This window comes from Pan paniscus, chromosome 16, assembly GCF_029289425.2.
Source record: "Pan paniscus chromosome 16, NHGRI_mPanPan1-v2.0_pri, whole genome shotgun sequence".
Lineage (NCBI taxonomy): Eukaryota > Metazoa > Chordata > Mammalia > Primates > Hominidae > Pan > Pan paniscus.
In genome coordinates this window covers 63,243,725-63,255,751 of record NC_073265.2, presented here as the reverse complement: position 1 = coordinate 63,255,751, position 12,027 = coordinate 63,243,725, and the positions used below count along the sequence as shown (strand labels likewise).

The 12,027-nt window shown below is 47.3% G+C and overlaps 1 protein-coding gene across 21 annotated transcripts in view; it reads right to left on the bottom strand.

Annotated features, from left to right (window-relative positions):
* Positions 1–12,027, bottom strand: part of PML (PML nuclear body scaffold) — a 52,136-nt gene that overhangs the window by 13,888 nt on the left and 26,221 nt on the right. For 10 of the 21 annotated variants that reach the window (XM_008971854.4, XM_008971850.4, XM_008971855.4 and 7 more), the window contains 3 exon segments: positions 9,488–10,074; positions 7,969–8,039; positions 173–316 (listed from right to left, as the gene is read on the bottom strand). In XM_008971854.4, the coding sequence (XP_008970102.3) occupies positions 173–316; positions 7,969–8,039; positions 9,488–10,074 (802 nt within the window). 21 annotated transcript variants of the gene reach the window in all.

Below are 12,027 nucleotides of genomic sequence, written 5' to 3'. Positions count from 1 at the left end.
TCCCTGACCATGCAGCCAAGAACAGGGGAGAGCACAGAGAAGGCGTCGAGCAAACACTTTCCCACAAAGAGCTGATCTGATGAAGGCCTGGATTCCCACCCCAGTGCCAGCTCACTTTCCTGGTGGAACTCAGGCCTTCAGGAGGGAAGGCTGGGGCTGGGGAGAACCTTACCTCTCCATAGGAAGGGCCTTTGATGGAGAAGGCGTACACTGGCACGGGGTGTGCCCCGGGCACTGACTGTACCACAGCCATAGGCTGGGCTTCAGCCAGCCCCAGGGCCTGAACCTGGGCCTTCACTCTCTCTGCCTCCTCGGGCTGCAAAGTTGGGAAAATTGAGTCAGAAATGACTAGGCAGCAGCCCCAGGGCCAGGTACCCCAGACCTGTGGTAGGCCTAATCCCTGGGGCCTCACCAAGTCACAGGTCCAGGCTCCCTGACTCAAAGCTCCGAGCTCACTGGGGACAAGAAGTCCTCCAAACTCTCCATCACATCACCTCCTTTTTTTAAAAAAATTTTTTTGTAGAGACAGGGTCTCACTATGTTGCCCACGCTGGTCTTGAACTCCTGGGCTTGAGCAATTCTCCTGTTTCAGTCTCCCAGAGTGCTGGGATTACAGGCATGAGCCACCGCGCCTGGCATCACCTCCTTCTGACTCTGAGTTACTGGAGCCCAGGGACCACTTTGGTTGTTGTGTGTCCTAACAGGGCTGGAAGATACCCCAGGAATCACACTGCCCAACTCAGGACATGCTCAGTAATTAGCCCTACTTATACACACACCTCCAGGGACAAAGTGCTCACTACTGGCGAAAGCGGCTCCTTTAACAGTGAGAAAATCCTCCCATTGAGCTGAAACTGGCCTCCCTGGGACCTTGCCTCTGCCCTCTCAGCCTTAACTCTACCTGGGTCAGCTACTACACAAGTTGGATGAATTGCTTAAAACTCCTCAGGCCTCAGTCCCCCTCTATAAAGTGGGAATAATAACATCTACCTCATATGGTAATGTGGATGAAATGTGTTAATACAAGTAAAATATAAAATACCTGGCACTTAGAAAATGTCATTGATGATGATAAATATTGTTCTTATTACTACTCTGTGCCAGGCACAGTGCTAAGTGCTTCATGTACCTATCTCAAAATGAAATAGAGGCAGTTTCTTAAAAAATTAAATGTAGAATTACCATATGACCTAGCAATTCTACCCCAGGTGTGCACCCAAAAGAAGGGAAAACAGACGGTTAAACAAAAGCTTGCACGTGAATGTTCAGAGCAGCACTACTCACAATAGCCAAAAGGTAAAACAAACTAAATGTGCATCAACTGATGACTGAATAAACAAAATGTGGTATAGCCACGTGATGGAATATTATTCAGCCATAAAAAGCAATGAGGACTGAGATGTACAACATGGATGAGCCTTGAATGTATTACATTAAATGAAAGACACCAGCCAGACGTGGTGGTGCACACCTGTAGTCCCAGCTACTTGGGAGGCTGAGGCACGAGAATCGCTTGAGCCCCGAGGCAGACATTGCAGTGAGCTGAGATTGTGTCACTGCACTCCAGCCTGGGGCACAGAGTGAGACTCTGTCTCAAACACTAATAATAATAATTAATTTTTTTAAAAAAAGAAACCAGACACAAAATACACATTGTATGATCCTGTTTACATGCAATGCCCAGAATGGATAAATCCATAGACACAGAAAGCAGATTGGTGGTTGCCAGGAGATGGGGGAGGGGGAAATGGGACTGACTGCTTCATGGGTAAGGGGTTTCCTTTTGGGGGCATAAAAATATTCTGGGGCTAGATAGGTGGCAATGGCTGTGCAAGATTATGAAAGTACAGGAGGCTGAGGTGGGAGAATCGCCTGAGCCTCCCACCTAGGCAACATAGCGAGACCTCATCTCTGAAAATTAAAAAGAAAAAAATTTAATCATTTGAGCTGGAGCTGCAAAGAAAAAAAAATTTAAAAATTTAAAAAATATTATGAATGTAATAAATACCACTAAATTGCACACTTCAAGAGTTAAAATGGTGAATTTTATATGAATTTTATCGCCATAAAAATTATAGTTAAAAAAAAAGTAGGTACCGTACTATGATTATTGCCAATCTTCAGAGAAGGAAACGGAGGCAGAGAGAGGTGAAGTGATTTCCCAAGGTCACATACCTCGGGACCCCTGGCCTGACTTGAATCTAGTGTTTTTTGTTCGTTTGTTTGTTTGTTTGTTTTGAGACAGAGTCTTGCTCTGTTGCCCAGGAGATGGAGTGCAGTGGCACTATCTCGGCTCACTGCAACCTTGGCTTTCTGGGTTCAAGCGATTCTCCTGCCTTAGCCTCCTAAGTAGCTAGGATTACAGGCACACAGCCCCACGCCCAGCTAATTTTTGTATTTTTAGTAGAGATGGGGTTTCACCATGTTGGCCAGGCTGGTCTCAAACTCCTGACCTCAGGTGATCCACCCGCCTCGGCCTCCCAAAGTGCTGGGATTACAGGCATGAGCCACCACACCTGGCCAAATCTAGTGTCTTGAAATGGAGGCCTCTTCCTGCCCCGGCGTGCTCTTCATTTTCTTTACTTGATGAGTCTTTTATGTCCCTCCCCACCATCTTTCTCTCTTTTGTGAACTTTAAGCGTCCACTGGACCGATTATTGAAAATGAGTGAGTGGCAGGGATACACCTTCCTCACGGGGACAAGCTCTGTCCCTCCTGTGTGGGCCTTCTGAGAACCACCCAGGCAAGCTGGGGCTGGGCAAGGAGGCTCCCCACAGAGGCTGCTGGGCATGTGAGTTAAGGCAGGGATGGCCCCAGCACAGTGCTGGCTCCTGGGTGTGCCAGGTACCAGAACCCCGCGGTGGGTCGTTCTCATGGGCTCCACACCATTGGCCATGATGGATTGACCTCCTTCCCTCCTCCCTTCCTTCCTTCCTTTCTTTTTCTCCAAATCTTTAAAAAGAAGGAGGATGACCTCTCTGGATTAGAGAGTGTGAGCCTGTCTCGGGAAGGAGAGAGAACAGATTATCTCCCAGGATCTGTCTCTGCCAGGCCTCTAGGAAAGTCTAGTCACTCTTAAGGCCAGTGGTTTTCAAACTGCAGCTTGTGACCCATGAGTGGATCCAACCATGAAAGCAATTTAGTGGGGCATGACCAACATTTTTATATCAAAAATAATAGTATAGAATAGAAATTATCAGAGTACATCCCATGTAAAAATCATAATTTATTCTGTAAAACTTTTTTCTTTCTTTCTTTCTTTCTTTTTTTTTTTTTTTGAGGCAGAGTCTTGCTCTTGTTGCTCCGGCTGGAGTATAGTGGCATAATCTTGGCTCACTGCAACCTCTGCCTCCCAGGTTCAAGTGATTCTCCTGCCTCAGCCTCCTGAGTAGCTGGGATTACAGGTGCCTGCCACCATGCCCGGCTAATGTTTGTATTTTTAGAAGAGACGAGGTTTCATCATGTTGATCAGGCTGGTCTTGAACTCCTGACCTCAGGTGATCCACTTGCCTCCACCTCCCAAAGTGCTAGGATTACAGGCGTGAGCCACTGGACCCAGCCTATTTTATAAAACTCCTTTAGCTACAGTATGTGTGTGCATATGTATATACTATAAGTTAAGATATAATATATATATTTTTTCAATAGAGGATAGTGGTCAAAAAAGAGTTTAACCCACCTCACACATATTAGAATGACTATTATTTAAGAAAAAAAGAGAGACAGACAATATAACAAATGTTGGTGAGGCTGTAGAGAAGTCGAAACTTTTACACGGTGCTGGTGGAAATGTCAAATGGTGCAATAAAAAATGGAAAACAGCATGGTGATTCCTCAAAAAAAAATTAAAAATAGAATTACCATATGATCCAGCGATCCCACTTCTGAGTAAACATGCAAAATAATTGAAAGCAAGGTCTCAAGGAGATATCTGTACACCCGTATTCATAGTAGCAGATTCACAATAGCCAAAAAATGGAAACAAGCCAAGTGTCCAACAGACGAATGGATCAACAAAATGTGGCATATACACATAATGGGATATTATTATTCAGCTTTAAAAAGAAAGGAAATTCTGACACATGCTACATGGATGAACCCTGAGAACACTGCACTAAGTGAAATTGGCCAGTCATAAAAGGACAAATACTGTGTGATTCCACTTATAGGAGGTACCTAGAGTATTGAAAATCATAGAGACAGAAAGTAGACAAGGGTCACCAGGGCTGAGGGAGGCAGCATGGGGAGTGACTGTTTTACAGGGACAGAGTTCCAGCTTGGGAAGATGAAAATCCTTCTGAAACGGGTGGTGGTAATGGCTGCACAGCAGTGTGAATGTACTCAATGCTAAAGAACTGTACACTTAGTGTACACTGAACTGAACATTTTGAAATGGTTAAGATGATGTATTTTATATTATGTGTATTTTACCAAAATTAAACTTTTTTTTTTTTTTTTGAAAAAGGAGTTTAAAAGGTCCTGCTCTATCGTTCTGTGTCTGGCTCTGCAAACTGCTGGTATGTAAAAGACCCTCTTTCCAGACAGGCCACGAACTCCCCGAAGGCCAGGCTGGCCTCTTCTCTGCCTCTGTCCCAACCTCCCTGACACACCCTCCATCCACGTTAATAAAACAGGGAACACACCAGAGGGCTCAGTAGAGAAAAACACATCATAATGACTGATTTATAATTTTTATAGCTTTAAAATAATAAATTTATTTTTTCCATTAAAGTATTATAACACGATTACAAAAAGCCTATGAGAAACAGAGGAGGGAAAATATCTGAGCTGCTGCCACCCCACCCAAACAATCCTAGTGAAGCCTGTTGAGCTTTCTCTTCATCTCTTCCAGGCATATAGTTGCAATGAAAGTAAACAAACCAGCAGTTTCAAGAGGGATGAGCGCTGGAGCTAGATGCCCAACTCCTGCCTTCTAAGGCAGAAACACGGACCTAAGAGCTGCTTCTCCCCTGGCACAGCTGATGGAGCACTTTCCCTTGGGACAGCCGTCTGTGCCTGCCTCACCTGTCCTTGCACTCACAGTGTTCCCCACTTCCTTCCCTCAGCAGCACTGCCATCCCCAGGCAAGGACTGAAGCCAGAGGCTTGGCAAAAAGAGCAACCCTCTGATACTCCACGTTCAAACTGCTTCCTAGCTGATAGTGAGAGGCCACGTCTATTCTGATTTTATCAAGACAAAGACCCAAAATACCTAGACCTTCACACAAGACAGTGCAGGCTCTCTTGTTGTTCATTCACCAATGACTAGCACCTGGAAGACAGCTGAGTCTGTGGACCAAGGGCATTTCCCTATTATTATTTTGATTTTATTTGTTTGTTTGCTTTTTGAGACAGGGTCTCACTCTGTCACTCAGGCTACAATGCAGTGGTGTGATCACAGCTCACTGCAACCTCAAACTCCCTGGGCTTAGGTGATCCTCCCACCTTAGCCTGCTGAGTACCTGGGATTATAGGCACGTGCCACCACACCTGGCTGATTTTTACACTTTTTGTAGAAACAGGGTCTCACTATGTTGCCGAGGCTGGTCTCAAATTCCTGGGCTCAAGCAATCTGCCCGCGTCAGTGTCCCAAGGTCCTGGGTTTACAGGTGTGAGCCACCACACCTGGCCTTATTATTTTATATTATTTATTTGCAAACATCATCCATTGTAGCATTGTTTGTAATAGCAAAACAACCTAAATATGCAGCAACAAGGAACTGGCTAAACAAAGCCTGCCATATCCATTTAATGGTCCATTATGCAGCTGCAAAAAGGTATCGGGAAGCTCTCTACCTATTGATAGGATAAGAATTCTGGTATGATACCATGTGTATCTGGTATTATCCTACCTTTGTGAAACACAGAATGCAAAAGGCAAATATCTATAATAATATTTGCTTGTAATTACATACATTCTGGAAGGATATATAAGAATTTAAAAAAGAGGTGGGGCACGGTGGCTTATGCCTGTAATCCCAGCACTTTTGGGAGGCTGAGGTGGGTGGATCACTTGAGGCCAGGAGTTTGAGAGTATCCTGGCTAACATAGCAAAACCCCATCTCTCCTAAAAATGCAAAAAATTAGCTGGGTGTGGTAGTGCGTGCCTATAATCCCAGCTACTCAGGAGGCTGAGGCATGAGAATCGCTTGAACCCAGGAGGCAGAAGTTGCAGTGAGCCGAGATTGTGTCACTGCACTCCAGCCTGGGTGACAGAGCAAGACTGTCTCAAAAGAAATTTTTAAAAGATAGTTATATGGGCATAAGAACTGGGGGCTAAAGTGGGAGTAAGACACTATTGATCACTTTCTATGTTTTTATTTCTGACTATGTGATTGTATTATGCACACATATATTAAAAAATTCCTCTTTTTACTTGAGGTTGTGTATACAGGAATGCAGTACCCAAGGCAGTTAAGAGTCAGTTTTTAGGCCGGGCACAGTGGCTCACGCCTGTAATCCCAGCACTTTGGGAGGCCGAGGCGGGCAGATCATGAGGTCAGGAGTTCAAGACCAGCCTGGCCAATATGATGAAACCCCGTCTCTACTAAAAAATACAAAAATTAGCCAGGCGTAGTGGTGCGCGCCTGTAGTCCCAGCTACTCGGGAGGCTGAGGCAGGAGAATGGCTTGAACCCCGGAAGCAGAGGGTGCAGTGAGCCGAGATCATGCCACTATACTCCAGCCTGAACAACAGAGAGAGACTTCGTCTAAAAAACAAACAAACAAACAAAAAACAAGTCAGCTTTTAATCTTGCCCCTAATTTGCTGTGTGTAGCCTTGGGTAAGTCACATCCTTTCTGGGTCTTAGCTTCGTCCTCTGTAAAAAAAAGGGGGTTAGACTCCATGCTCTTGCCTGGCTCTAAAACTCTGAGACTCTTAAGTCCTGTCTCTTCCAGGAAGCCTCTCCTGATTGCCTCAACCTACAGCACTCTCTCTCTCCTATGGGTCATGCCATGGCAAAAGCTAGGCCCCTACCCACCACCAGAAGACCTGCTGTCCATGAAGGACTGGCCAGTCCTGGGCCAGATCCTTGATAGGCTAGGCGCATGCAAACCTGAGTGACTAGGCTAGGGAAGAGACCAGATGCCAAGTCCAGGAAGAAACCGAGGATGCTTATTCTGGTGGAAAGGAGCCATACTTGTGAGTACCAAAGGGGGCAAGTCAAAGGGACACCACTGCATTTCCACTTGGAAAAGCACTTTCTAAGTCAGAGCAGTCCAGAGTTGGGAGCAGCTGCCTCTAGAATGAGCAAGCTTCCTGTCCCTGGAGATGTGTACATGAAAGCTGGACAGCCACAGGTCAGGGGTGCTGCAGAAGGAATGCCAGCATTAGATGGGACATGGATACCTTCCAACCCTGAGACACTCTGCTTTGTTACATGTATGGTGGCCCTGGAATCACACCAGCAGAACCCGGGCAACTGGGATCGAAATCTGACTCCTGGCACCATTCCCCATTCCTTTCCAAGAACCATCTGTGGGGAAAGAGCAGGGGAAGGCCCACCTATGCTGACTCCAAGAGAAGGCTCACACATTGGGGGTAGGGTGTAGAAGGGGAGAGGACATCTGCACATCCCTCAGGACTGCTGACCCTATATCTAACCATACATCTGACAACCATAGTTTCTCATGGCTGGAAGGCACTAATATGCCATCTAATGCTGGAATTCCCTCTGCAGCAGCCCTGATCTGTGGCCGACTGTCTACCCCACATCTAACCCCCACTGAACCTGGCTCATGGCCCATCAAGAGCAACTTTGGCATTTAGGAGCCTAGAGTCAGAGCCAGCTAGCCAGCCAACCCTTCTTTAATGTCTTCCTTTACTTCCTCTCACTGAAATTTCCAGTCCAGCCACTTGCTGTCCCTCACTCAGACACTCTCCCTGCACACACAGGGACAGCAGGACTCACAAGCTGCCTGACCTGCTGGGCCCCACCACCACCCCTTCAGACCTCAAACCCATCTCACCAGGTCAACGTCAATAGGGTCCCTGGGAGTGCTGGCAGCCTCTGGGCTGGCTTTCTTGGATACAGCTGCATCTGTAGAACACAAAGAAGGTCACAGGCAGGTCAAGGACATGCTGGTAAGGGACATCCTGACCTGGGACAGTGATAGAGAGGAGGTCCCTGTTGCTTTTCCAGGATACCTATTTTCCAGGGCATCCCACAGCACTGGACAACTCCCTGGAGGGGCAGCTGGAAGGAGAGCTCTCTCGAATGCAGTGGGCAGGAACCCAGCCAGAAGGGAAAGAGAGGTGGCATTAGAGTGCTTGCTTTTGGCTCCAAACCCCAAGTGCACCTCTCTCCATCTCTGAGCCAACAGCAAGGCTAAGTGTGCACAATCATAAAGCCATCACTACCGGCTCACTGACTCTCTACATATAGTGAGAGCTCCATGATCTTCCTTATCTGCAGCCTGGTTTTTATTAAATCTAAATCTCTTATGCTTCAGAATAAAATAACCCTTCTCTCTGCTATTGCCCAGTTATAACACCCAAGGCAAGCTGTGTAAACTCTGTGGGGTCATTTCCTTAATATGGGTGACATTCACTACCTAGGTGGAGAAGGCACAGGTCCAGGCCCTCTAAGATTATCCTTCATGACCCATGTCCAGCTCCAGAAGAAGTAAATAAGCTCTTTGTCACTGGCACCCTACCCAGGTGCCTTCAGATTCCGTAGCCTCCCTCCCCTTTCCCAGTAAGGGCATCCTATACTAGCTGCTCAGAGCTCACATTCCAGCTTGGAGATTTAGTCAAAGAGTCCTGGAGACTCTCTGGCACACTCCCCCTACCCCTTATTTTGAAAGCCCCCCTGTTCCAGCTAATACACAGCTGCTACATCTCCCGGATTTGGATTGCAGAGCTGAGCACTGTCTCATTCTCCAGCTATGTGAAGTGGCTCTGGCTCCTTGAGATCAGAAACTGGTCTGTGTCTCCTTACCTCTCAAGCGTCCAACACTAGGCAGGGCGCGCAAAGGTTGGCAGACAGCAGGTCATCCTGCAGACAAGGGATCTCCTCCACCGAGCCACTGTATGGTTTTGGGTAAGCATCCAACTATCCCCAGGAGGTTTTCTTAGCCCCCTTCTACTGTAACCCCAGGTCCCAATTGACTTCTCTGTTCCGAGACACTGGTGGCTTAAGAGAACCTCCTGAAGTGGTTGGTCCCTCTGGCGCCAAAATGATACTGGGTCTGATTCTCAGCTTTGCAGTTTTTCAACTTTCACGTGTTCCCCATGAGTCATCGCTAGGTCAATCCACAGAGTCTTGTAAATTAGTAAAACGTGTCCCCTCTGGGTGGCTGCAGCCCTTTGTCAGGGCCTCATCTCCCCCTTATCCTGTGCCCTGGAACCTAAGACCTTACCAACCCCCAAAGACTGAATAAACACCCAGTTTTCTTTTCTGTCAAATGGAGATGATCTCTTCTGACTCGCCTTCCCTAGGGTGCAGCAGAGGCACAGGCCGCCCAGGAAGGTGGCGTGCGTGCTTACCTTTCCCCTGGGTGATGCAAGAGCTGAGGTCCTGCAGGCGCACCTTGAACTCGTCGAAGCCGAAGCCGTCGGTGCGCACGGCAGCTTGCAGGCTCTGGGGCTCCTCCTGGCGCAGGCGGCAGAGCGCCTGGCGCAGGAAACCGTGCATGTCCAGCACCTCCTGGTCCGAGGCGTAGCACTTCATCCTCTGCACCAGCGCGCTGCCCGTGCGGATGCGCTGCAGCACAGCATCCAGGCGGCCCAGCCGACTGGCCATCTCCTCGTAGTCGCGTTGGTACCGCGCGTCCACCGCCTCCAGCAGCTCGCGCTCCTGAGCCCGCACGTGAGCTACCACCTGGCGCACGCGCTCGCGGATCAGCTCCTCGGTCTCGGCACGCGCGCGGCCCAGCTGGCCGACGGCCGCGTGCATCTGCGCGTGAACCGCGCCAAAGGCACTATCCTGCTCCTGCAGCGCCTGCGTCATGGCGTCCAGCTCCTCCTGTCGCTGCTGGATCTCTGCGCTGATGTCGCACTTGAGCTCACTGTGGCTGCTGTCAAGGAGCGCGCACGAGCAGCACAGCGGCTTGGAACATCCTCGGCAGTAGATGCTGTGGACACACAAGGTTGGCCTGGGTTAGGACTCTCCTGACTTTTTCCTCTTAAAACGTTCGTTATTAAATTCCTCTTCCAAAAATACCAGACTTTGAATCATGGCATGTTTCTAGGTTTCTGCTTTTCCTAATTCAGTGTTTGTGGTTATGGTGATAGTATCCAAACTACCAATAACACATGAGTATAAAAAGTTACTACAGTAACAATTTCAACATCCGGGAAACAATACAAAGATATACGAAACGACAATCATCTCTTTCCACCACTTCTGAATTTCCCTTCCCCACCGAGGAAGCACCAGGTGAGCATCGTGGGGTGCACCCTCCCACACATCTCTCCACTGAAACCGCCTTACACAAATGCCAGACTGGGCTGCTGCTTGCAGGATGGTACAGACTTGACACATGTCAGCCATGCCACTTAACCTTTGCAAGAGCCCCTTGAGTGAGAATTATCGTTATACATATTTCCCAGAGGAAGAAACAGAACATGTTAAATGATTGACCTAGATATCTACAACAATTTTGGGGGCTGATGTTTGTTCAAAAAAAAAAAAAAAAAAAAAAAAGAAAGAAAGAAAGAAATCGGCCGGGCGCGGTGGCTCACGCCTGTAATTCCAGCACTTTGGGAGGCCGGGGCGGGTGGATCACCTGAGGTCGGGAGTTCAAGACCTGCCTGACCAACATGGAGAAACCCCGTCTCTACTAAAAATACAAAATTAGCCGGGTGTGGTGCCGCATGCCTGTAATCCCAGCTACTCAGGAGGCTGAGGCAGGAGAATTGCTTGAACCCGGGAGGCGGAGGTTGCGGTGAGCCCAGATGGTGCCATTGCACTCCAGCCTGGGCAACAAGAGCAAAACTCCGTCTCAAAAAAAAAGAAAGAAAGAAATCAAGTCATATAATTACTTTGAACTTCCTCCTCTCAACGAACTTTCACTCAGAGCATTCCTCTAGGTGCATAGGCACAGATCAGATGTATTCTCTTTAATAGCTCTGGTATATCCCAGATGGGCCACAGTTGATTCAGTCACTGTCGTTTTGCTGGCATTCAGGTAATTTCCTGTTTGTGCATTTTCTTTCTTTCATTTTCCTTTCCTTTTTTTTTTTCTTTTGGTGCCAATATGGACAACACTTTAGTAATATCCAAGTTATATAGCCTAATCATGGAAGCTTTTGTTCCTATGAAATAGATTATAAATATAGGCTTGCTAGATCAAAGTGTTTGTATTTTAATATTTTTATTTGGTTATTTTTTTTTTTTTGAGACGGAGTTTCGCTCTTGTTGTCCAGGCTGGAGTGCAATGGCACCATCTCAGCTCACCGCAACCTCTGCCTCCTGGGTTCAAGCAATTCTCCTGCCTCAGCCTCCCGAGTAGCTGGGATTACAAGCATGCGCCACCACCCCGTCTAATTTTGTATTTTTAGTAGAGACGAGGTTTCTCCATGTTGGTCAGGCTGGTCTTGAACTCCTGACCTCAGTTGATCCACCCGCCTCGGCCTCCCAAAGTGCTGGGATTACAGGTGTGAGCCACCGTGCCTGGCCTGGTTAATATATTTTAGCTAGCAGATACTTCCATAGCATTTATTGTGTCTCAGACACTATTATAAGCATTGGCAAATATTTACTCATTCAATCCTCCTGACAATCCAGTGGAATAGATACCATTATTATCCCCATTTTAAGGATGAGAAAACTGGTGCAAGAGGCAAAATAATTTGTTCAAGATCACACCATTAGTAAGTGGTAGAGTCTAGATGCAAACTGTAGTAGCAGAATAGTGGCCTCTAAAGATGTCCACGTGCAAATTCCTGAGACCTGTGAATATGTCACCTTACTATGGCAAAAGGGTCTTTGCAGGTGTTATTCAATTAAGGACCTTGAGATAAAGAGATTATTCTAGATTATCTGGGTGGGTTCAACGTAATCACGTGAATCCTTACAAAGGAAA